Source organism: Lepidochelys kempii, chromosome 7 (genome assembly GCF_965140285.1).
Source record: "Lepidochelys kempii isolate rLepKem1 chromosome 7, rLepKem1.hap1, whole genome shotgun sequence".
Lineage (NCBI taxonomy): Eukaryota > Metazoa > Chordata > Testudines > Cheloniidae > Lepidochelys > Lepidochelys kempii.
Genome location: NC_136386.1, coordinates 126046085 through 126072257, shown reverse-complemented (window position 1 = coordinate 126072257; position 26173 = coordinate 126046085). Strand labels below are relative to the sequence as shown.

General features: G+C 45.8%; 1 protein-coding gene and 1 long non-coding RNA gene across 4 annotated transcripts in view; both read left to right on the top strand.

Moving 5' to 3' along the window:
• Positions 1–13359, top strand: part of LOC144930758 (uncharacterized) — a 28667-nt gene extending 15308 nt beyond the window's left edge. The window contains exons 2-3 of the long non-coding RNA XR_013636114.1: positions 10969–11031; positions 11454–13359. This is a non-coding gene — a long non-coding RNA (uncharacterized LOC144930758). The remainder of the gene's footprint in view (positions 1–10968; positions 11032–11453) is intronic.
• Positions 13360–15436: 2077 nt separating this feature from the next.
• Positions 15437–26173, top strand: part of ENTPD1 (ectonucleoside triphosphate diphosphohydrolase 1) — a 77542-nt gene continuing 66805 nt past the window's right edge. The window contains exon 1 of one of the 3 annotated variants that reach the window (XM_073354698.1): positions 15437–15513. Coding sequence is in view for 2 of the 3 variants with exons in the window: in XM_073354696.1 (XP_073210797.1) it covers positions 15792–15807 (16 nt within the window). In the remaining variant the exon portion in view is untranslated. Of the gene's footprint in view, positions 15514–15744; positions 15808–26173 lie in introns of those variants that run through there. The other 2 variants (XM_073354696.1, XM_073354697.1) reach the window with 2 other exon arrangements.

The window sequence follows — 26173 nt, the reverse complement described above, 5'->3', positions numbered from 1 at the left end:
TGAGGGAGTCGAAGTCTGCTTTCCTGAAGTCCAGGGTCCGTATCCTGCTGCTTACCTTTCTTCCCTGCGTCAGGATCCTGAACTCAACCAACTCATGGTCACTGCCTCCCAGATTCCCATCCACTTTTGCTTCCCCCACTAATTCTACCCGGTTTGTGAGCAGCAGGTCAAGAAAAGCGCCCCCCCTAGTTGGCTCCTCTAGCACTTGCGCCAGGAAATTGTCCCCTACGCTTATGATCTTATTCATGGACTGAGAGTGAGCTTTGAATGCAGCAAAAAAATTAAAAATAAAGATAAAGCATGAGAAATTTCAGCCCAATGAGAGTTTTTTTTTTGTTTGTGGGTTTGTTTTTTTTTTGAGACAGTCACAATGGAGTGAAAATAGGGTTTAGAGCTTTAACTGCTGTGATGATAATCTCAAATTTGACACCACTTCAGGGGATGCTCTCCCAGATAACCTGACACTGAATATCAAGAAAGGAGAAAATTATGGAGTTATTTAGAAACAGCCTGAAGGGAGAAATTAAGGAATTTAAAATCTATAGGATCACTGTGGAGTCTGTTAAAATCTAGGTTTCAGAGTAACAGCCGTGTTAGTCTGTATTCGCAAAAAGAAAAGGAGTACTTGTGGCACCTTAGAGACTAACCAATTTATTTGAGCATGAGCTTTCGTGAGCTACAGCTCACTTCATCGGATGCATACCGTGGAAACTGCAGCAGACTTTATATACACACAGAGAATATGAAACAATACCTCCTCCCACCCCACTGTCCTGCTGGTAATAGCTTATCTAAAGTGATCATCAGGTTGGGCCATTTCCAGCACAAATCCAGGTTTTCTCACCCTCCACCCCCCCACACAAATTCACTCTCCTGCTGGTGATAGCCCATCCAAAGTGACAACTCTTTACACAATGTGTGTAGACAATGGACCATGTGGTGTAGTCTGGGTGAAAGCTGGAGGCATGTAGGTAGGAATAGCTGTCAGTAGGTTACCGGTATAGGGTGGTGTTTATGTGACCATCGCTTATTAGCACCGTAGTGTCCAGGAAGTGGATCTCTTGTGTGGACTGGTCCAGGCTGAGGTTGACGGTGGGATGGAAACTGTTGATATCATGGTGGAATTCCTCAAGGGCTTCTTTTCCATGGGTCCAGATGATGAAGATGTCATCAGTATAGTGCAAGTAGAGTAGGGGCATTAGGGGACGAGAGCTGAGGAAGCGTTGTTCTAAGTCAGCCATAAAAATGTTGGCATACTGTGGGGCCATGCGGGTACCCATAGCAGTGCCGCTGATTTGAAGGTATACATTGTCCCGAATGTGAAATAGTTATGGGTGAGGACAAAGTCACAAAATTCAGCCACCAGGTTTGCCGTGACATTATCGGGGATACTGTTCCTGACAGCTTGTAGTCCATCTTTGTGTGGAATGTTGGTGTAGAGGGCTTCTACATCCATAGTGGCCAGGATGGTATTTTCAGGAAGATCACCGATGGACTGTAGTTTCCTTAGGAAGTCAGTGGTGTCTCGAAGATAGCTGGGAGTGCTGGTAGCGTAGGGCCTGAGGCAGGAGTCTACATAGCCAGACAATCCTGCTGTCAGGGTGCCAATGCCTGAGATGATGGGGCTCCCAGGATTTCCAGGTTTATGGATCTTGGGTAGTAGATAGAATATCCCAGGTCGCGGTTCCAGGGGTGTGTCTGTGCGGATTTGATCTTGTGCTTTTTCAGAGAGTTTCTTGAGGAAATGGTATAGTTTTTTTTGGTAATCCTCAGTGGGATCAGACGGTAATGGCTTGTAGAAAGTGGTGTTGGAGAGCTGCCAAGCAGCCTCTTGTTCATATTCCGACCTATTCGTGATGACAACAGCACCTCCTTTGTCAAATCAACAGCACTGCTATGGGTACCCATGTGGCCCCACAGCATGGCAACATGTTTTATGGCTGACTTAGAACAACGCTTCCTCAGCTCTCGTCCCCTAATGCCCCTACTCTACTTGCACTATACTGATGACATCTTCATCATCTGGACCCATGGAAAAGAAGCCCTTGAGGAATTCCACCATGATTTCAACAATTTCCATCCCACCGTCAACCTCAGCCTGGACCAGTCCACACAAGAGATCCACTTCCTGGACACTATGGTGCTAATAAGCAATGGTCACATAAACACCACCCTATACCGGAAACCTACTGACTCTTATTCCTACCTACATGCCTCCAGCTTTCACCCACACCACACGGTCCATTGTCTACAGCCAAGCTCTACAATACAACCGCATTTGCTCCAACCCCTCAGACAAACACCTACAAGATCTCTATCAAGCATTCTTAGAAGTACAATACCTACCTGCTGAAGTGAAGAAACAGATTGACAGAGCCAGAAGGGTACCCAGAAGTCACCTACTACAGGACAGGCCTAACAAAGAAAATAGCAGAACGCCACTACCCGTCACCTTCAGCCCCCAACTAAAACCTCTCCAACGCATTATCAAGGATCTATAACCTATTCTGAAGAACGATCCATCACTCTCACAGATCTTGGGAGACAGGCCAGTCCTTGCCTACAGACAGCCCCCCAACCTGAAGCAAATACTCACCAGCAACTACATACCACACAACAGAACCACTAACCCAGGAACCTATCCTTGCAACAAAGCCCATTGCCAACTGTGCCCACATATCTATTCAGGGGACACCATCACAGGGCCTAATAACATCAGCCACGCTATCAGAGGCTCATTCACCTGCACATCTGCCAACGTGATAGACGCGATCATGTGCCAGCAATGCCCCTCTGCCATGTACATTGATCAAACTGGACAGTCTCTACGTAAAAGAATAAATGGACACAAATCAGATGTCAAGAATTATAACATTCATAAACCAGTCAGAGAACACTTCAATCTCTCTGGTCACGCGATTACAGACATGGAAGTTGCGCTGTTACAACAGAAAAACTTCAAAACCAGACTCCAGCGAGAGACTGCTGAATTGGAATTCATTTGCAAAATGGATAGAATTAACTTAAGCTTGAATAGAGACTGGGAGTGGCTAAATCATTATGCAAGGTAACCTATTTCCCCTTGTTTTCTCCTACCCCCCCCCCCCCACTGTTCCTCAGACGTTCTTGTTAAACCCTGGATTTGTGCTGGAAATAGCCCACCTTGATTATCATACACATTGTAAGGAGAGTGATCACTTTAGATAAGCTATTACCAGCAGGAGAGTGGGGTGGGGGGAGAGAAAACCTTTTGAAGTGATAAACACCCATTTTTTTCATAGTCTGTGTGTATAAAAAATTCTCACTGCATTTTCCACTTTATGCATCCGATGAAGTGAGCTGTAGCTCACGAAAGCTTATGCTCAAATAAATTGGTTAGTCTCTAAGGTGCCACAAGTACTCCTTTTCTTTTTGTGAATACAGACTAACACAGCTGCTACTCTGAAACTTGTTGTATTAGGTGTCTTAAAGATCGCCCTGAATATAAAACCAGTCTATAGAAGTTCCATAATTAAGGTTGCAAGCAGGGTTCCATTATGAGCCCTATATTCACTCCCTTCTTCCTGTCTCAGAAAATTATCAGCTTAAGTTTGGCATGTCAGCAGTTAACATGCTAAACTTATTTTCATTCTACTGTAGTTTGAAGGCAAATCGTCAAACCAACTTTGAATTAGTGATCCTTAAATCTGAGACTTTTTTTTAGCATTCTGCTCCCCAGAATTGATTATCCTTCACTTACACTAGGTTCAGTCATGATCACCTCTGCTGAGGGCAGTTGAGTGACACTGGGGTAACACTTGAGAGAAGAATGAGGCCTAAAGTATTTAATTTGTTTGGGTTCCTTATGCTAGAAAACATTTGATCATAAAAATTACACATTAAAAACAGATGAAAACCATTTAGTCTATGATCTAGAGCAGACATTTCAAACTCTGGGGCCTGGCCCCATCTGAGGGAAAGGAGCTGAATTAGGACTCGCTTCTGTTTACAGTCCTAAAATTAAGAATATGCCAGTGGCTGGGAACCTCCCTGTTAAAGTCCTTCCTGCACCAGCTGGGTTGCAGGGACTCAGTGTAGATTCTCCTGCACTGACTCCTCCAGCCCCCATGGAATCTGCTGTTGAGTTGACATTTAGTGCAGACAGAGGTGCTGCCTCCTCTACTCAATGCTTCCCCTGCTGGTGCACAGGCAGATGGAAAAGACAGAGTTAAGCAGAGGAAGGAGTTTGTCATCTCAGGGCCTTGCTGGCAAGCTGTGGCCTGGGCTTTTCAGATCGTAACAGGAAGTAGGGCCACAATGGGTGAGTCTGCACTGGGATTCCCTCAAAAATTCTTCATTGCCCCCAATAATTCCTTTCCAAGCTGCCAGACTCTCCTGTCACCACCCATGTTTCCCTGACTCCCTTCAAAGCTTTTGATACGGTCTCCCACAGTATACTTGCCAGCAAGTTAAAGAAGTATAGATCGTTGGGCTCAACAGGTAGTAATCAATGGCTCGATGTCTAATTGGCAGCCGGTATCAAGTGGAGTGCCCCAGGGGTCAGTCCTGAGGCCAGTTTTATTCAACATCTTCATTAATATTCTGGATGATGGAATGGATTGCACCTCAGCAAGTTTGCGGATGACACTAAGATGGGGGGAGAGGTAGATACCTTGGAGGGTAGGATACCTCAGAGTGACCTAGACAAATTGGAGGATTGGGCAAAAAGAAATCTGAGGTTTATCAAGGACAAGTACAGAGTCCTGGACTTAGGGCGGAAGAATCCCATGCCCTGCTACAGGCTGGGGACTGACTGGCTAAGCAGCAGTTCTGCAGAAAAGGACCTGGGGATTACAGTGGATGAGAAGCTGGATATGATTCAGCAGTGTGCCCGTGTTGCTAAGAAGGCATATTGGACTTTATTATTAGAAGCATTGCCAGCAGATTGAGGGAAGTGACTATTCCCCTATATTCAGGACTGGTGAGGCCACAGCTGGAGTATTCAGAGTAACAGCCGTGTTAGTCTGTATTCGCAAAAAGAAAAGGAGTACTTGTGGCACCTTAGAGACTAACCAATTTATTTGAGCATGAGCTTTCGTGAGCTACAGCTCACTTCATCGGATGCATACCGTGGAAACTGCAGCAGACTTTATATATACACAGAGAATATGAAACAATACCCCCTCCCACCCCACTGTCCTGCTGGTAATAGCTTATCTAAAGTGATCATCAGGTGGGCCATTTCCAGCACAAATCCAGGTTTTCTCACCCTCCACCCCCCCCCCCCAAATTCACTCTCCTGCTGGTGATAGCCCATCCAAAGTGACAACTCTTTACACAATGTGCATGATAATCAAGTTGGGCTATTTCCTGCACAAATCCAGGTTATCACCAGCAGGAGAGTGAATTTGTGTGTGCAAATTCCACGGTATGCATCCGATGAAGTGAGCTGTAGCTCACGAAAGCTCATGCTCAAATAAATTGATTAGTCTCTAAGCTGGAGTATTGTGTCCAGTTTAGGCCCCCCTCCCCACCAACTACAGAAAGGATATGGACAAATTGGAGAGAGTCCAGCGGAAGGCAACGAAAATGATTCGAGGGCTGTGGCACATAACTTATGAGGAGAGGCTGAGGGATCTGGGGTTTAGTCTGCAGAAGAGAACAGTGAGGGGGGGATTCGATAGCAGCCTTCAACTACTTGAAGGGGGATTCCAAAGAGGATGGAGCTCGGCTGTTCTCAGTGGTGGCAGAAGACAGAACAAGGAACAATGGTCTCAGGTTGCAGTGGGGGAGGTCTAAGTTGGATATTAGGAAACACTGTTTCCCTAGGAGGGTGGTGGAATCTCCATCCTTAGAGGTTTTTAATATCCAGCTTGATAAAGCCCTGGCTGGGATGATTTAATTGGGGTTGGTCCTGCTTTGAGCAGGGGGTTGGACTAGATGACCTCCTGAGGTCTCTTCCAACCCTTATCTTCTAGGATTTTATGAATATCCTGCTCCCCACTAGCTTCCCTAGGTACACTTTCAGCTCCTGACAGATTAAATGTGACAGTGACCACATGAACATATAGCAGTGAACTGAAAAGGACCACAGGTCTGGATTGTCAGACTATTGTGGAAAAGAGATTTTTAAAGTTGTTTAGAAGTATTTTTAAAAAAGTAAAAATGCTGCTCCCTAAATACATTCCTGCAGTTCCTAAAATAATACAATTAATTCTGCCCTGGATATGTTAATACTACTCCTAAGATTAGCACTATATAGTATAAAAAAGGACATGCTAAATGCATTGATGATGGGCGATCATTCATTACCGAGTATGATCATCTTCCATGGGAGTTATAGGTCCTCAGGTGGCTAATAAGGCTAATCCTTGACCCACAAGTTCTATTACAATGAGGGCAGATGTTTTCAGGCTCAGGAGGAAGCTCTTGACCATGACTGGAGATCAGTCTCTCCTTCCTCCTGCGCCTCTGTCCTCTTCAGCTTGTCAGCGAGCAAGTTCAAAATGCAGGGGACCATCACGTAGGACTTCACTCTATTTTAAGTGATCCTGGGCAAGTGTCTCCCAAGTATCGATGTCAATATTATATTTTTTTTAAGGTTGTCCTTCAGCAAGTCCTTATAATGCTTCTGTTGTCCACCCACATTATGGTACCATTCTTTCAGCTGAGAGAGCAGGACCTGTTTTGGGAGGCAATGGTCTGGCATCCGGACAACGTGACCAGTCCAGTGGACTTGCTGACGGATGATCATTGCCTTGATCTTGCTCTTTGCCTCTTCCAGAACACTGATATTGGTGCGCTTGTCTTCCACTTTGATCTTCAGAATCTTATGAAGGCAACGTTACAGCTGGCATTGAAATCACTTACAGAATGGATGGAAAGCTTTTCAGGCTTAGCAGGCTGAAAGCCAAGACTAAGATTTTTCACAACATCTATTGTGGATCTTAAGTATGCTGATGACAACGCAACCTTTGCCCACTCTGAGAAAGATCTTCAAACTATCTTGAATGTGTTTGCCGATGCTTACGCATGTCTTAGAGCACTTCTTCTTAGTCTTCTTGATATTAAGACTGACACTATCAGCCCTCTCCAAATGAGGTATTACATGCCCCATCTATCAAAATCAATGGAGTGGCACTGTAGAAAGTCGATCACTTCTTCTACCTTGGAAGTCCTCTTTCATCCAAGGCAGATGTTGATGCAGAAATTCAACACTGCCTGAGCTGTGCCAGTGTAGCTTTTTCTCGTTTACAGCACAGGGTCTTTGAAGATCACGACATTCGAACAGATACCAAGCTTCTTGTTTATCAAGGCATTATCGTTCCAACACTGTTTGTTTGGGTCCAAAACTTGGACAACCTATAGACACCACTTGAAAGTCCTTGAGAGGCTAAATGCATTAAAAATTAGCTAACTGACGGATCTCAAAAAGTAGTTGTCGTTGAGAAATCATCACTGAATAGATGTTTCTAATTTTTTTGGACTCAACACTATTCATTATTTTTAATCAATGATCTGGAAGGTAATATAAAATTGACAAATGATTTTGTAGAATGACAAATGATGAGGACAGGGTGATCATACAGAGCAATCTGGATCACTTCGTAAACTGCTGGACCCATTAAATATGCATTTTTAATATAGCCAAATGCAAAGTGGATATATAAACAGGAGTAGTACTAGTGATTGAAGTAGGGAGGTGATTTTTACCTCTGCAAATGGCATTGGTGCACATATTTTCAAAAGGATATTGAAAATTGGAGAAGGCACAGAGGAGAGCCATAAATTATTAAAGGGCTGGAAAAAATGTCTTTAACTCTCTGTGTAAGAGCTCAATCTGTTTAGTTTTTCAGGCAGAAGATTGAGAGGTGACTTGATCAGTGTCTAAGCCTAGATCTCAAAGATATGTAGACTGCTGATTTCCACTGAAATAGGTTGAAGTTATGAGCCTTCACAGGCAAACAGTTGCGGGTACTAAAGAGCTGTTTAATTTGGAGAAAGATGTAAGAAGAACCACTGGCTGGAATTTAAAGCTGGACAAATTAAAATTAGAAGTAAGGCACAAGTGTTTAGCAGTGAGGGGGATTAATCATTGGAACAAACTACTAAGGGAAGTGGTGGATTTATCTCTGGGCTGTGGCAGGAGGGTATGGGCTCTGGGCTGGGGAGTGCGGGTTCCAGGAGGGGGCCAGAAATGAGGGGTTCAGGGCATGGGAGGAGGCTCTGGGCTGGGGTGAGGGGTTGCAGTGTGGGGGGTGAGGGCTCCAGCTGGGGCTCTGGTATGGGGCTGGAGATGAGGGATTTGGAGTGCAGGAGGGGGTTTCGGACTAGGGCTGAGGGGTTTGGAGGGCGGGAGAGGGCTCTGGGCAGGGGATTGAGGTGCGGTGGGGGAGTGTATGAATGCTGGGCGTGCAGACTCTAGGATGAGGTGGGGATGAGGGGTTTGGGGTGTAGGTGGCTGCACCAGCCTGGGACCAAGGGGTTGGGAGGGGGATCAGGGCTGGGGAAGAGGGTTGGGGTGCAGGAGTAGGTCAGGGGTGCAGGTTCTGGGCGGTGTTTACCTCAAGCAGCTCCTGGAAGCAGCAGCATGTCCCCACGCCGGTTCCTACATGAAGGCTTGGCCAGGCGACTCTGCATGCTGCCCTATCTGCAGGTGCAGCTCCCATTGGCCGTGGTTCCCGGCCAATGGGAGTTGCAGAACCGACACTTGGGGCGGGGGCAGTATGTGGAGCCCCCGGGCTTCCCCTACACATAGAAGCTGGAGTGGGGACATACCACTGCTTCAGAGAGCCGCGCGGAGCCACAGCAGGCAGGGATCCTTCCCTAGCCCCCCTGTGCTGCCAACCGGACTTTTAACGGCCTGGTCAGCGGTGCTGACTGGAGCCACAAGGGTCCTTTTCAACTGGGTGTTCCAGTCAAAAACTGGACACCTGGCAATCCTACACAGAACAGGTTATGCAGGGTGATGGGAGCCCTGAAGTTTGAAAACCTACAGACTAGGTAATCAAATAGTCCCTTCAGGCCTTAAAATTTATGAAAGCAATAATTAATTCTCCCCCAGTACACTAGTGCTTCCTGTAGCAGGGTCAGCCACCTCCAAATATCCCCTTGTGGCCTCAAATGGGATTGCAGCACCCTCCTCAGTTTCCCCTTCTGTTCAGGTTCCCAGAAATAATTATAAAGGGTTTCTGTCCAATAACATCCCTTCTCAAGGCCCAGGTTTATTAACAAGTAATTTAAATATCAGATTTCAGAATAGCAGCCATGTTAGTCTGTATTCGCAAAAAGAAAAGGAGTACTCGTGGCACCTTAGAGACTAACCAATTTATTTGAGCATGAGCTTTCATGAGCTGTAGCTTATGCTCAAATAAATTTGTTAGTCTCTAAGGTGCCACAAGTACTCCTTTAAATATCAGAGAGGTAGCCGTGTTGGTCTGTATCCACAAAAACAACGAGGAGTCCAGTGGCACCTTAAAGACGAACAGATTTATTTGGGCATAAGCTTTTGTGGATAAAAAACCCACTTCTTCAGATGCATGGAGTGAAAATTACAGATCAGGCATAAATATATTGGCACGTGAAGAGAAGGGACCTACCGCACAAGTGGAGAACCAGTGCTGACAAGGCCAATTCAGTCACGGTGGATGTGATCAACACTGGTTCTCCACTTGTAAGGTAATTCCCTTCTCTTCATGTGCCAATATATTTATGCCTGTATCTGTAATTTTCACTCCATGCATCTGAAGAAGTGGGTTTTTTACCCACAAAAGCTTATGCCCAAATAAATCTTAGTCTTTAAGGTCCCACCGGACTCCTCGTTGTTTAAGTAATTCAAAATTATCTTCAAAATAAAGGGCCAAAATAAGCAACTCCCAGCCCTTTCTATCTGGAGTTCTTTCACAGGCCTCTGCCAGCTTGGTCAAATCTCAGGCTCTAAGAGGTCAGCAGACCAACCTCTTCCACTGCTCTTCCCAGCACCCCCTTGGATCCACAGGGTCTCTGCAGTCTTCTGTCCCCCCCCCCCCGCCACTCCTACCCCTTTCTAACTGGAGTGTTTTGTCAGGCGCAAAGCTCTAAGCACAAGTCTCAGACAGGAGCCTCCTGCTTATTACAGCTCTCACCTACGTGTGCTTTTTCCTACCAGCTATAGTTCCCCAGGCTCTCCTGGCTGGCACCCTTTTAGCTGGAGTGTTATCTCCCCCAGGTCTGGCCTGAGTTAATCACATGACCTTCTTTCATCACTAGACACCTTGGGAGGTGAGCTGATATCCTCACAGGTGAGGCTGAGGCCCCAGTTCCCCTTAAAGGGGCAAGCAACCACATGACACTTCCCCAAAAATAATACAATGAATGCCGTTTCTTCCTGTTTTCCTCTCCCCTTTTCCACTTAGGATGGACACATTTGCTGCTGTTGCTCCCATGGCTCTCTTTGCACTTGAAAGATATGCAGCCTCCCAGTTGCTCCTCTTCCTCTCTTCATCTTTCTCCTTCTTCCCTTGCCTTGAAGGAGTGGAGAGGCTCCTCTAAGAGAAGGAGCTGAGCAGCCCCAGTGAGACTAGTTGTTCCAGAGGAGGGAGTGGAGCCACTGCATTTTTTTTCCAAAGGAAGGAAGGAGGGAGCAGAGTGATTCCTGATCCTCTCCTCCTGCTCAGTCTGTTAGAAGAGCATTGGTGCTCGGCCTTGTCTGCTTCCTGCTCTTTCATCCTGTCCTGTGAAACATGGAGCTTCTCCAGTAATTGTTTCCTCTTCAAAACCAGCAGGTGGCTTCTGGGCTGCTTAGCTACTTCCCTGGAGGTCTCTGTTCCTTCAAGGGGAAGAGAGGAAAGCGGAGCAGATGGCCTAATACAAAGTGTTAATACATCTCAGACCCAGGATGATGGAACAGCTGAAACAATGGACCAGGAACCCTAAACGTGTTCTGTCCCCCGGCTTGCTAGCTTATGTCCTATGAGTTGCTATTGACTATTGCTTCATGTGTCTTTACAGAAATGAATATTCTGTGCACACAAAACAAGTTCATCCGTCTCACTGAAGCTTGCCTCAGTACTGGTAAGACTGTTTTATATATCTCAGTGATAATTGTTTAATATTCACTTGATGAATATTGCATCTAGCACATATGAAGATGGGCTTTTGCTAAGTAACATCCTGTTAAAGCAAATGTCGTCCTAGGTTAATTATACACAACACAAAGAGATTTTCTTTATTCATTACAAATTTCTTGCTTTTTAATTTCATTGAGCGCTCCCTTGTTTTTATGTTATAGGCTTGGGGAACATGATTTCTAACAAACTTTCCTAGGCCATGCATTATTCTGTATCCTATCATGTTTCCTCTTGGTCTTCTCCTTCCCAAAAGTAAATTAGTCCTAGCCTCTTTAATCTCCCCTTGTACGGAAGTCTCCTCCTCCCAGCCTCTAAGCATGTTCTTTGTCTTTCTCAGAATTTACCATTTCTAATCTCTGTTTTTAGTGATACCATTGTGACGGGCTGGATCACAGAAACCCTTTTGGGACTGCCACCTGATGTGCTGGGACTACCTTTGAGCCCGTTTTCCCTGCCAGGCTGGGACTTCAGTAACTTGCCTTGTTTGAGCCAGACACGCTTGCCTGCTGCAAACACAGATCCAAGTCTGAACCACGTCCCCCACAAGCTGCAGGCTTACCTGAAAACAGCTTAAGAAGTGCTCCTGTCTCCAGCACTCAGATACCCAGCTCCAATGGAATCCAAACCCCAAATAAATCCGTTTTACCCTGTGTAAAGCTTATACAGGGTAAACTCATAAATTGTTCACCCTCTATAACACTGATAGAGATATCCACAGCTGTTTGCCCTCCCCTCCCCCAGGTATTAATACATATTCTGGGTTAATTAATATGTAAAAAGTGATTTTATTAAATACAAAAAGTAGGATTTAAGTGGTTCCAAGTAATAACAGACAGAACAAAGTGAATTACTAAGCAAAATAAAATAAAACACCCCAAGTCTAAGTCTAATACAGTAGAAAATTAAATGCGGGCAAATCTCACCCTCGGAGATGTTCCAATAAGCTTCTTTGACAGACTAGCCTCCTTCTAGTCTGGGCCAAATCCTTTCCCCTGGTACAATCCTTGTTCCAGCTCAGATAGCAGCTAGGGGATTTCTCATGACTGCAGCCCACTTTGTTCGGTTCCACCCCCTTATATATCTTTTGCACAAGGAGGGAATCCTTTGTCCCTCTCTGGGTTCCCACCCCTCCTTCTAAATGGAAAAGCACCAGGTTTAAGATGGATTCCAGTACCAAGTGACATTCTTCCCAGCCTAACTCACAGGAAGGCTTGCAAGTAAACAGAGCCATCCATAGTCAATTGTCCTAGTTGATGGGAGCCATCAAGATTCCAAACCACCATTAATGACCTGCACTTTGCATAATTACAATAGGGCCTCAGAGTTGTATTTCATATTTCTAGTTTCAGATACAAAAGTGATTCCTTTATACAAATAGGATGACCACACTCAGATTATAAATTTTGTAATGATACCTCACAAGTGACCTTTTGCATGAAGCATATTCCAGTTACATTGTATTCACACTTATTAGCATATTTTCATAAAATCGTATGGAGTGCAACGTCACAACCATATGAGAATGTGTCCCTGTTGCCCTTCTTCCTGGGGTGGTTCTGACTGCTGATCTTTGGTGGTGAAACAAGGAAGCGGTTCTTGACTTTACATGCAGGAATGTGTGAAGTGTTCCTCTGTCAAGGCCAGCGTTGACCTGTAGACAGATTCTTGAATCTGCCACCTGGCTTTGCTTCTGAAATATGTAGAAAGTGCTTACCACAGCTGCATGCATAACTTCCCTCTTCCCCTCCTTCTCTGCAACCTGCTGCAAGCAAAGACAATGTGGATCTATTTAATATTGCATTAGGGACTGGAAAAGGCACCTTCTGTTCTCTACTTCATGATTAATTGTTTCAGAAACCTTCATACCCATTTAATCGCCAGAGATCATCTCACTGGGTTTTAATTCCTGCAGATTTGTTCCAAGCTCCCATCCACCACACTTTTCTGTGGCTGTTTCCTTCCCTGCTCTCCTTCGGGAAGGATTCTCTCTGGCTTCCAGTGTAACCTTCTCCATTCCTCCCTCCTCTCCTGTTCCCTGGACATCAAGCTAGCATGTCCTAAATTCCAGTCTGTGCTTGGATTTTAAGGCAGCATGTCCTATCTCCTGGCAAATTTTAAACTAAAAAAAATTGTTTATATGTCATACAATTAATCTGTGGAATCTACTGGAGCAGGATATTGAGGCAAATAGCTTAGTAAGGCTAGAAAGAAGGGACTGGACACTTGTGTGAATAAATAGTTCATCTGCAATTATGCTAATTGTGATAAAATAATAAAGGCTTGTGATAAACAGACTTCAGCATTTAAGGTGATCACTAGCTGGGTGTAGGAAAAATTTCTCCTGCTATTTCAGATGCAGTCAACTCTGGTTTTCAGCACCCCCAGTAGTAGGAGATTGGCAGCCATTTGTCAGCTTTGTTCTGATTTCCGGCTGAATTCTCCCTCCAGACCCTGAGCTGTGTGGAAATTACATCTCGTTTCCTCTTTTTTTTTTATTTTTGTATTTTAAAACTTCCTCCCCAGATTGTCGGGAACCTGATCAGAGTACAAATGCTTTTCTGCCTTTGGGAGTTTGTTTTCTTTATAGAAACCTCAGTAACATAGGAGCTACGGTTGCCTTTCCATAGTTTGTAACAAACACTTAAAATTCTATCCATAAACAGAGGAAGAAAACAAGTCAAATAGCAAAAGCTGGATCCCGCTTCCCCTTCCAGACTGAGTCTAAATTAGCACGTTATGTGAGGCTACAGAGTCTGCCCTCCCCCTCTCTGGGCCATGGGGAAGTTCCATAGACCCCTCGTTTCTCAAATGCAGCCACCAGGAGGGGTTCCCTGTGGCCATGGCAGTTTACTGGGGAGGGGGAGCATCAGCCCCTCCCCTTCCTCACTGTCGCTCCTGCATGCGCGGCCTCTCTAGAGACACAGGTGGGACACACAGGTGAGGAGGCGAGGTGAGCAGCGGGCAGGGCGGTGAGGAGGCGAGCGGCAAGGCAAGTGGTGGTGGGGGCCTGGCAGGGGACTAAGGAGGCAAGCAGCGAGACAGCAGCAGGGTGAGGAGGCAGGAGGTGAGCCACCAGTGAGCGGGGGTTCTCATGGCTGGCAGGGGAGAGTCTGTGGCAGGGGAGTCAGGAGGCGAGCGGCAGGTGGGGGACTGAGGAGGGATGCAGGAGGCAAGCGGCGGGTGGGTGGGTAAGAGGAGGCGAGCAGCAGGTAGGGGACTGAGGAGGGAGGTGAGTGGCAGGTGGAGAGGTGAGGATGCAAGTGGTGGGTACATGGGCAGTGGATGGAGCCCCCCTTTGTGCACAATAACCCCCTCTGTACAGGAACCCTCCAGTGCCTGTACTGATGGATGTTAATTACGTAAGTATTCCAAAGAGAGAGAACTAGGAGCAATAGGATATAATTAAGACAAGGATAATTTAGGAGGAACCTCCAGAAACATTTCTGGACAACAAGATATTTCATACTGTGGAATAGTCTCCCAGCGGAAGTAGTGGAAGCCTCAGTGCTTAGAATGTTTAACCCCAGACTGAACAAAGCAATCATGGATATACTGAAGCTTTGCACTGGCCCTGGGGTGAATGGACTAGATGCTCTCTATGGTATGTTTGTTAGTGACAGAATGGATTCTGAGTATGGATTACTGCCCAGTTACCAACATTGGTGGTGGTATAGCCCACCTATTTAATGTGTGGTTTCTTTCTGAAAAGTGTCTAAAAATTACCCCTTCTTCCTGGACAGATCTGCTACCTCTCTTTATTCAGGGATGTATGTGCAGACTTTACTGACAACAGTTAATATAATGAGGTTGCACAGGTATAAAGGGCAGAATGTGGTCTGCAGAATCTTTGTTACTGCTCCTGGGATTACAAAGAGATGATAAACAGGCTGCAAAGTATTTTTATAGTCATTTTTCAGGGTTTAGCCATTCTTTGAAGCAGGGTGAATGTGTCACAAGCCAAATAGTAAACCAACCCTTCCTCTCTGCAGGAGCTCTAAGTGTGTGAAGGTGAGGGGCCAGGGCACAGAAGATGAGTGTCTGTGGGATGAGGAGCCCAGATTTGTACGGTTGTGATTGGAATTGGTGGATGCAGCAAAGTTTGCAAAAATTAATTATAAATCAACCTTTTTTTTTTTCCCCCCTCCTTTCCCAGCTGTACTTTCCATTTTTCTTGTGTGTTTGGATCTAGGTGGTGAAATGTAGCAGATGGAAGTGAGGAAGGGCAAAGTTATCTCCTTTTAAGAGTAGCTCTTCCTCTCATATACAGTCTGGCCAGAGCGGAGGGAGTCTGCGTGTTAGATGACTTCAAAGACTGATGAATAATTGCTTTCTGTTTATGTCCAGGACGCTGTTTTTCTTTGAAAAGTGCCAGCACAGCGAGAGATATATCTGCCTCTACTTCCGTCCCAAAAGGGGAAGGAACAAGGTATTCTCTTTGGCAGCTTTTGCATACTATTACCAAACACTTTGTGGCACTCTTAGTGGAAGCCTGGGGCTGAAGCAGGTTGCATTCATGAGTTAATTTCTGCCTTAGAAGCAGGTCACCCTGTGGTTTTTCATTAAGTTCCTTCTGAGTCATGCAGAGTTAAACTAACCCCTCCCACAGCCATGGACCGTTAAATAGCTCTGTTTCATGTGCACCTCTCACTAAGCAGCTCAGAGCCCGCAGAGGCTGAGAAAGGAGGGGAGAGAACACTGGCACTGATGGACGAGCCAAAGGGTAAGAACAAAAATGAGTTGCTCTGAACTTAGAAAGCAAAATCCGCCTCTAGGAAGGAGGTGGGGGAGAGGAACTTTGGGGAGCTGTTCAAATGGCTCTGATGTCAGGCTCACCACAAACAAAAGTTTGACAAGTTAATGAATATTCATAAGATGTTTATACTCATTAAGATTTGTCATTCTGGAGTGAACTAATTTTGAGACCCTCCTGCAGCCAGATGCATCTCAGAGCAGCACAGACTACACAGTCACATTAATTTCTCATTACAGAACTCGATGCATATGTTCTGAGACGATAAATTCATCGTCAAATAGATTTATTTTGGTCTCTGCTGCATGCAGTTGTCTACGTTCCTTTCCTATTGTGAAATTAGCACACAATTTTCATCTTGGAGTTCAGTTTCTCAGACAGTGTAGAGGGGCACTGACAAGTGATCCTGAGCCACTCTGTGTGTGTGTGTGTGTGTGTGTGTGTGTGTGTTGATGGGGGAGGGGAAGAACGACTTGCTGTGTCTGTAAAGAAAAGAGAGGAGGCAAGATGTTTATGACCTTTGGCCCTGAGGCTGTGTTATGTGAATGTCAGCCCAGAGGGTTCCCAGTTGTTGTTTCACTGCAGTTTGAAGAAAGCAGGTATGTGTGAAATTAGCCCCCGGGGGATCATGTCACCCTCAAGGTTCTTCTCATTTTTCAGTGACACGGGGGTGTTTCTTGCAGAGGGTGCTTCTGGTGGTAGAAGTCTTGCCATGAGACCTCTCAACACAGGGCAGGGAATGGGCAAAAAAGGGCAAGTGTGTGGAGGGGCATAAAGGTGTGAGGGTGCCCTGCTGGGGGGTAAGGACATGAGGGGATATGAAGGTGCTGCTGCAGCAGGACACAAGGAGTTCTCAAATCCTGGGGACTCTTGGTACACAGCTGGGAGGAACCTCACAGCAATAAGTCTAGAGCAGAGAGTCTCTTATGGGGGCACGTGAGGAGAGACTGATTCTTAGCCCATGTTTGGTGGTGGCGTGGTTGTTTGACAGCAGGGTGGTTCCTGCTAGAGCTAACAGTTGCTCTCCATTCTGGTGCTGGCACCTCTGATTTATCATCCTGGTGACCTGAGTAGATACCAGGTGACACCTGTAGCACATTGGCATGAGGTTTCACATCATCAATGTACACACCCTGGAGCTGAGCTTCAGCCAAACATTGACATCAGCATGGCAACCTTTTTCACAGAGCAGCCTGCAGCAAAATTTAAGTCTTCACCTTTTCTCAGGTTTCAGAGTAACAGCCGTGTTAGTCTGTATTCGCAAAAAGAAAAGGAGTACTTGTGGCACCTTAGAGACAAACCAATTTATCTGAGCATAAGCTTTCGTGAGCTACAGCTCATATCCGATGAAGTGAGCTGTAGCTCACGAAAGCTTATGCTCAAATAAATTGGTTAGTCTCTAAGGTGCCACAAGTACTCCTTTTCTTTTCACCTTTTCTCAATACATGATGAGGCTTCTAGATGGCATTGTCGTGTAGCCTTCCTTTTATAATCAGCTGGAATATTACACATAGCAGAAAACATATCTATCATCTGTTATGTTCAACATCTGGCAGAAACATTTCCTACTTCAGAATCTGCTTTTTCTGTCTGGCCATTTTACACTCTGTACCATAACTTGTACTTTACAGTCTGTTGTGATCTATAATTCAGGCTGATGTGAGGATATGTAGCAAGAATCCAGGCAAGTAGGAGTCTGGGCAAAGTTCTAGGCAGAAACTTTGCAGTGAAACGGAGAGAAACTTTAGGGATAATATTGTTTCTTCTTCTATTAAAGTTCTTTGTTCAGTGTTAGAAGAAAGTGACTCTTTCTGTAATTCTTTATCATTGTCACAATGACAGGGTGTCAGCAGGTGATTCATTTTGAACCAGAATAAATAAAATGCCAAATTTCAGCTCTCCTCAAGATTTTTGAGGAGCCCACTGGATGGTCTAAGTGAAAGAGTTAGGTTTATTAAGAACAAAAATTATAGCAGTGGTACAGGCTTGTTACTAGATGGAGATAGTAAAATTGTTGGCAATTATGCAGCAACGTTTAATATTTCTGTTTTGTCTTTTGAAAGAAGGAAGATGATTTAGTCATATCAGATGAGGCGGCTGAACCATTTTCCAGTCCATTAGTAACAAAGGATGCTAAACAACATTTATCAGGTATAGGCATTTTTAAATGCACAAGCCCAAATAACTTGCACTCAAGAATCCTAAAAGAGGTGGCTGAGGAGATCTCTGGCTGATATTCATTTTTTAGTAAATCTTGGAATACTGGGGAAATTCCAGAAGACTGGAAGAGATCTAATGTGGTGGTGTTCAAAAAGACCAAGTGGAACAATCTGGGTAATGATAGCCTGACATCAGTCCCAGGTAAAAAGATACAAAAACTAACACGGGATTTCATTAATAACTAGTTAAAAGACAGGAATATAATTAATGCCAATCAACGTGGTTTTATAGAAAATAGTCTTGACAGACAAACTTGATTCAACTTTTATGAGATTAGAAGTTTGATAGACAAAGGTAATCGCATAGACTTTTGTAAGGTGTTTGACTTAGTACTTCACAGCACTTTACAGTATCAATAACCAGGATGCTATTTTTTAATGTACATGCAAAAAGAAAAGGAGTACTTGTGGCACCTTAGAGACTAACCAATTTATTTGAGCATAATCAAGAACTAGCTAATTGGCAGATCTCAATAAGTAATTCACAATTATTACTGAATGGAGGTGTTTCTAGTGGTGGATTGGACATTACCATTTTGAGTTGTAGTCATTTGTATTTGAGTTGCATTTGACTTTAGCAAAGCTTTTGACACCGTCTCCCACAGTATTCTTGTCAGCAAGTTAAAGAAGTATGGGCTGGATGAATGCACTATAAGGTGGGTAGAAAGTTGGCTAGATTGTCGGGCTCAACGGGTAGTGATCAATGGCTCCGTTTCTAGTTGGCAGCCGGTGTCAAGTGGAGTGCCCCAGGGGTCGGTCCTGGGGCCGGTTTTCTTCATTATCTTCATAAATGATCTGGAGGATGGTGTGGATTGCACTCTCAGCAAATTTGCGGATGATACTAAACTGGGAGGAGTGGTAGATACGCTGGAAGGCAGGGATAGGATACAGAGGGACCTAGACAAATTGGAGGATTGGGCCAAAAGAAATCTGATGAGGTTCAATAAGGATAAGTGCAGGGTCCTGCACTTAGGACGGAAGAACCCAATGCACAGCTACAGACTAGGGACTGAATGGCTAGGCAGCAGTTCTGCAGAAAAGGACCTAGGGGTGACAGTGGACGAGAAGCTGGATATGAGTCAGCAGTGTGCCCATGTAGCCAAGAAGGCCAATGGCATTTTGGGATGTATAAGTAGGGGCATAGCGAGCAGATCGAGGGACGTGATCATCCCCCTCTAGTCGACATTGGTGAGGCCTCATCTGGAGTACTGTGTCCAGTTTTGGGCCCCACACTTCAAGAAGGATGTGGATAAATTGGAGAGAGTCCAGCGAAGGGCAACAAAAATGATTAGGGGACTGGAACACATGAGTTATGAGGAGAGGCTGAGGGAACTGGGATTGTTTAGTCTGCAGAAGAGAAGAATGTGGGGGGATTTGATAGCTGCTTTCAACTACCTGAGAGGTGGTTCCAGAGAGGATGGTTCTAGACTATTCTCAGTGGTAGAAGAGGACAGGACAAGGAGTAATGGTCTCAAGTTGCAGTGGGGGAGGTTTAGGTTGGATATTAGGAAAATCTTTTTTACTAGGAGGGTGGTAAAACACTGGAATGCGTTACCTAGGGAGGTGGTAGAATCTCCTTCCTTAGAGGTTTTTAAGGTCAGGCTTTACAAAGCCCTGGCTGGGATGATTTAACTGGGAATTGGTCCTGCTTCGAGCAGGGGGTTGGACTAGATGAGCTCCTGAGGTCCCTTCCAACCCTGATATTCTATGATTCTATGATTCATAAGAGCATTGCATGGTACAAAAAGGGGATAGTCCTCTGTACAGCTCAGCTGTGACCATTGCAACCTGTGTTTAGTTCTGGGCATGTAACTACCTGAAAGATATAGAAAAACTGATAGTAGCTTAGAGAAGAGCAAGAAATATAATCAAGAAGCTTGAGTGACTGGCAGAGAAAAAGATTACAAGAACTAAATAGGTAATAGCCCCTGAGGGCTCCCCTGACTTGCATCGCTGCTTCTAAGGCCCCTGCATAGCTTTGTAGGGGTGCAGAATCACTGGTGCAAAGGTCTACTCATAGAATCATAGAATATCAGGGTTGGAAGGGACCCCAGAAGGTCATCTAGTCCAACCCCCTGCTCGAAGCAGGACCAATTCCCAGTTAAATCATCCCAGCCAGGGCTTTGTCAAGCCTGACCTTAAAAACCTCTAAGGAAGGAGATTCTACCACCTCCCTAGGTAACGCATTCCAGTGTTTCACCACCCTCTTAGTGAAAAAGATTTTCCTAATATCCAATCTAAACCTCTCCCACTGCAACTTGAGACCATTACTCCTCGTTCTGTCATCTGCTACCATTGAGAACAGTCTAGAGCCATCCTCTTTGGAACTCCCTTTCAGGTAGTTGAAAGCAGCTATCAAATCCCCCCTCATTCTTCTCTTCTGCAGGCTAAACAATCCCAGCTCCCTCAGCCTCTCCTCATAAGTCATGTGTTCCAGACCCCTAATCATTTTTGTTGCCCTTCGCTGGTCTCTCTTCAATTTATCCACATCCTTCTTGAAGTGTGGGGCCCAAAACTGGACACAGTACTCCAGATGAGGCCTCACCAATGTCGAATAGAGGGGAACGATCACGTCCCTCGATCTGCTCGCTATGCCCCTACTTATACATCCCAAAATGCCATTGGCCTTCTTGGCAACAAGGGCACACTGCTGACTCATATCCAGCTTCTCGTCCACTGTCACCCCTAGGTCCTTTTCCGCAGACCTGCTGCCTAGCCATTCGGTCCCTAGTCTGTAGTGGTGCATTGGATTCTTCCGTCCTAAGTGCAGGACCCTGCACTTATCCTTATTGAACCTCATCAGATTTCTTTTGGCCCAATCCTCCAATTTGTCTAGGTCCTTCTGTATCCTATCCCTCCCCTCCAGCGTATCTACCACTCCTCCCAGTTTAGTATCATCCGCAAATTTGCTGAGAGTGCAATCCACACCATCCTCCAGATCATTTATGAAGATATTGAACAAAACCGGCCCCAGGACCGACCCTTGGGGCACTCCACTTGATACCGGCTGCCAACTAGACATGGAGCCATTGATCACTACCCGTTGAGCCCGACAATCTAGCCAGCTTTCTACCCACCTTATAGTGCATTCATCCAGCCCATACTTCCTTAACTTGCTGACAAGAATACTGTGGGAGACCGTGTCAAAAGCTTTGCTAAAGTCAAGAAACAATACATCCACTGCTTTCCCTTCATCACAGAACCAGTAATCTCATCATAAAAGGCGATTAGATTAGTCAGGCATGACCTTCCCTTGGTGAATCCATGCTGGCTGTTCCTGATCACTTTCCTCTCATGCAAGTGCTTCAGGATTGATTCTTTGAGGACCTGCTCCATGATTTTTCCAGGGACTGAGGTGAGGCTGACTGGCCTGTAGTTCCCAGGATCCTCCTTCTTCCCTTTTTTAAAGATTGGCACTACATTTGCCTTTTTCCAGTCATCCGGGACTTCCCCGGTTCGCCACGAGTTTTCAAAGATAATGGCCAATGGCTCTGCAATCACAGCCGCCAATTCCTTCAGCACTCTCGGATGCAACTCGTCCGGCCCCATGGACTTGTGCACGTCCAGCTTTTCTAAATAGTCCCTAACCACCTCTATCTCCACCGAGGGCTGGCCATCTCTTCCCCATTTTGTGATGCCCAGCGCAGCAGTCTGGGAGCTGACCTTGTTAGTGAAGACAGAGGCAAAAAAAGCAAGGAGGACTTGTGGCACCTTAGAGACTAACCAATTTATTTGAGCATAAGCTTTCGTGAACTACAGCTCACTTCATCGGATGCATACTTCGAGACACCACTGACTTCCTGAGGAAACTACAATCCATCGGTGATCTTAGTGGCCAGGATGGTGTTATCAGGAAAATCACTGATGGATTGTAGTTTCCTCAGGAAGTCAGTGGTGTCTCGAAGTATGCATCCGATGAAGTGAGCTGTAGTTCACGAAAGCTTATGCTCAAATAAATTGGTTAGTCTCTAAGGTGCCACAAGTACTCCTTTTCTTTTTGCGAATACAGACTAACACGGCTGTTACTCTAATTTCTAAGATAAAGGCTCTCTTATCCATCTGTACCGCTGCTTTCATCATTTTTTCTCAGCCTAGTCTACCCCACCTATCAGCTCTGGTTCGTTAGCAAAAATGTGAACTCTTGCCACCATTCCTCACTTGTTACATTTTCAAACAAGCACCTTTGTGCATTCTCCCATGCTGCTCCTCACACTTGGAAAGAGCTTCCTAAAAACATGCACAAAGCTACTTCCATTGTCCTCCTTCAAAACCCTCTACAATCTTTGCTGTGATGCCTCCAAAATCTTGACAATGGTCAGGCTACTTGCATTCTGAAACCACTACCTGTCCTAGAGTGCTGACCAATGTTTTCTCATTGTCTTCTTATACCCCCACATCTGTTTGTCTGTATCCAGCTGTTGTCTCTTGTCTCAGATTGTGAGCTCTTTGGGACTGGGACCATCTTTTTGTTCTGTGTTCGTGCAGAGCCTAGCACAGTGAGGTCCTGGTCCTTGATTGGTCCCTAGGCCAGCGCTATGGTAATACAAATAATAATAAGAGAGATGAATGTTCCCAGCTGTGTTTATTCTCAGCAGCTGTGAGACTGGTCCTGTTTCTGATTATACACAAGTCCTATTTTCCTAACCAGGGGTGAATACACTTACATAAGGTAGTTCTGATTTGGACAAAGGCATTTTAATTTAATTGAAGTGCAAATTAAGTTAAAGGATTTTGGTTTGGAATTTGTATTTCCTCCCATGTTTTTGCTGCTCTTGAGAATGTTTGGTCTGCGTATTTCGGGTCAGCAGTAGGTCCTTCCTAAGGAATAGAGTTGAGAATAAAAAATTACCCAACTTTCACCCTAGAATGAGACATAATATTTTTTGTTTTTTGTGTGTAGACTTCTATCTTCTCGATCAAAGCTCAGGCCGTTAGCTGGCCTTTGAGCTTTGCGTGGGGCCAGGAAAATGTGAATCACCAACCCCAGATGGGGACTTCTGTACTGTCCTCTCACAATGGTCTATCATTTCATTCTTCCCACGGGCCTCTGAAGAAAGCAAAGCTGTGATAACTTTGCCGTTGCTGCTGCTGTGGTTTCTGAGGGCTTGTCTACACATACAGTGCTGCAGCAGAATTGCGGCACTGATGCAGCTGTGCCGCTGTAGCATGTCTGGTGAAGTTCTGGAACAGCCTTCCAAGGGAAGCAGTGGGGGCAAAAGACCTATCTGGCTTTAAGATTAAACTCGATAAGTTTATGGAGGAGATGGTATGATGGGATAACATGATTTTGGTAATTAATTGATCTTTAACTATTCATGGTAAATAGGACCAATGGCCTATGATGGGGTGTTAGATGAGGTGGGATCTGAGTTACTACAGAGAATTCTTTCCTGGGTATCTGGCTGGTGAATCTTGCCCATATGTTCAGGGTTCAGCTGATGGCCATATTTGGGGTTGGGAAGAAATTTTCCTCCAGGGCAGATTGGCAGAGGCTCTGGGGGTTTTTCGCCTTCCTCTGCAGCATGGGGCACGGGTCACCTGCTGGAGGATTCTCTGCTCCTTGAAGTCTTTAAGCCACGATTTGTGGACTTCAGTAGCTCAGACATAGGTGAAAGGTTTTTCGCAGGAGTGGGTGGGTGAGATTCTGCGGCCTGCATTGTGCAGGAGGCAGGACAGTGGGGTGGGAGGAGGTATTGGTTCATATTCTCTGTGTATATATAAAGTCTGCTGCAGTTTCCACGATATGCATCTGATGAAGTGAGCTGTAGCTCACGAAAGCTTATGCTCTAATAAATTGGTTAGTCTCTAAGGTGCCACAAGTACTCCTTTTCTTTTTGAGGTCAGACTAGATGATCATAATGGTCCCTTCTGACCTTAGTGTCTATGAATCTCTGCCAACCAGAGAATGCTCTGTGGTCAGCATAATAAAGCCACCTCTGCAAGAGGTGGTAGCTATGTGACCAGGAGACGCTCTCCCATTGATACCGCGCCGTCTACATGGGAAGGTAGGTCAGTATAACTACATCTCTCGGGGGTGTGGATTTTTCACAGCCCTGAGAGATTTAGTTCTATGGATTATAGGTCTGTAATGTAGATCAGATCTAAGAGTGACGTTGTGGAAAGGAGTGCAGTGTAAACTCCCCTCTGAGAGCTTCAGCAACAGCTCAGTCACACACCAATAAAGGGGGTGGGGTGGGGAGGACAAGGTGAGGAGGAGCAGGATGAGAATTCAGAGGCTCTGTAGACAGATGATGAAAAGGAAGCATCCTAGGATATCCGGGAAGGCTGCAGGGAGCAGACACAAGAAGGGAGGAAAGTCTGAGGAGGCTGCTTGGACGAGGCTGGAAATGACAGCACAGCCACTGCAACCCAAGATTTTATATTTGGGGAAAGCAGAGCTTGTCGTTGGGCTTGACATTCCACATGGAAGGAATGGGGAAGGAGCACTAGCTGTGTCAGAGTTCCTGGCTACTCTAGTGCCAGCCTGTCCCAGCTTGGGCTCTGTAGGGAACAGGGCAGGAGTACTGGCTGTGAGAAACTCAGGGAGGCAGTGTGCTGTGATGGATAGTGCACTGGACTGGGAGTCAGGAGACCTGGGGTTCTATTCCTCACTATGATGCTGGTTTGCTGGGTGACCTTAAGCAAGGTCCTTCACCTCTTTGGGCCTCCAGTTCCATAAGTGTACAATGGAGATAATGATACTGACCTTTGTAAAGGGCTTTGATCTATGGATGAAAAGTGCTCTACAGGAGCTCAGTATTATTCCTGGAGAAAGACTAAGGTTTAGTAGCTGCAACAGGGCTCTGAACACTAGGTGTAATGACCAGTTCCAGCATTACCTGCCCGTTAGCCACTGCCCTGCTTTTCGGGGAAATTTTGGTTCTGGAGAGTGGTGGTGTCAAATTTACAAGCCAGATGACAGGAGAGGGCACTCTGGGAATATCAGGGGATTGTGGGAGGGGTGACAGAGACCCTCCCCTGGGCCACATGTGGAAGTCAACGAATTGCTACGCAGATGGTGTCGGAGAGAAGGCTTTGGTTTCTTTGACCATGGGATGGTGTTCCATGAAGGAGGAGTGCTGGGTAGAGACGGGCTCCATCTTACGAAGAGAGGGAAGAGCATCTTTGCCAGCAGGCTGGCTAACCTAGTGAGGAGGGCTTTAAACTAGGTTCACCGGGGGAAGGAGACCAAAGCCCTGAGGTAAGTGGGAAAGCGGGATACCGGGAGGAAGCACAGGCAGGAATGTCTGTGAGGGGAGGGCTCCTGCCTCATACTGGCAATGAGGGGCGATCAACAGGTTATCTCAAGTGCTTATATACAAATGCACAAAGCCTTGGAAACAAGCAGGGAGAACTGGAGGTCCTGGTGAAGTCAAGGAACTATGACGTGATCGGAATAACAGAGACTTGGTGGGATAACTCATATGACTGGAGTACTGTCATGGATGGTTATAAACTGTTCAGGAAGGACAGGCAGGGCAGAAAAGGTGGGGGAGTAGCACTGTATGTAAGGGAGCAGTATGACTGCTCAGAGCTCCGGTACGAAACTGCAGAAAAACCTGAGTGTCTCTGGATTAAGTTTAGAAGTGTGTGCAACAAGAGTGATGTAGTGGTGGGAGTCTGCTATAGACCACCGGACCAGGGGGATGAGGTGGATGAGGCTTTCTTCCGGCAGCTCACGGAAGCTACTAGATCGCATGCCCTGATTCTCATCGGTGACTTTAATTTTCCTGATATCTGCTGGGAGAGCAATACAGCGGTGCATAGACAATCCAGGAAGTTTTTGGAAAGCGTAGGGGACAATTTCCTGGCGCAAGTGCTAGAGGAGCCAACTAGGGGGGGTGCTTTTCTTGACCTGCTGCTCACAAACCGGGTAGAATTAGTGGGGGAAGCAAAAGTGGATGGGAATCTGGGAGGCAGTGACCATGAGTTGGTTGAGTTCAGGATCCTGACGCAGGGAACAAAGGTAAGCAGCAGGATACGGACCCTGGACTTCAGGAAAGCAGACTTGGACTCCCTCAGGGAACGGATGGCCAGGATCCCCTGGGGGACTAACTTGAAGGGGAAAGGAGTCCAGGAGAGCTGGCTGTATTTCAAGGAATCCCTGTTGAGGTTAC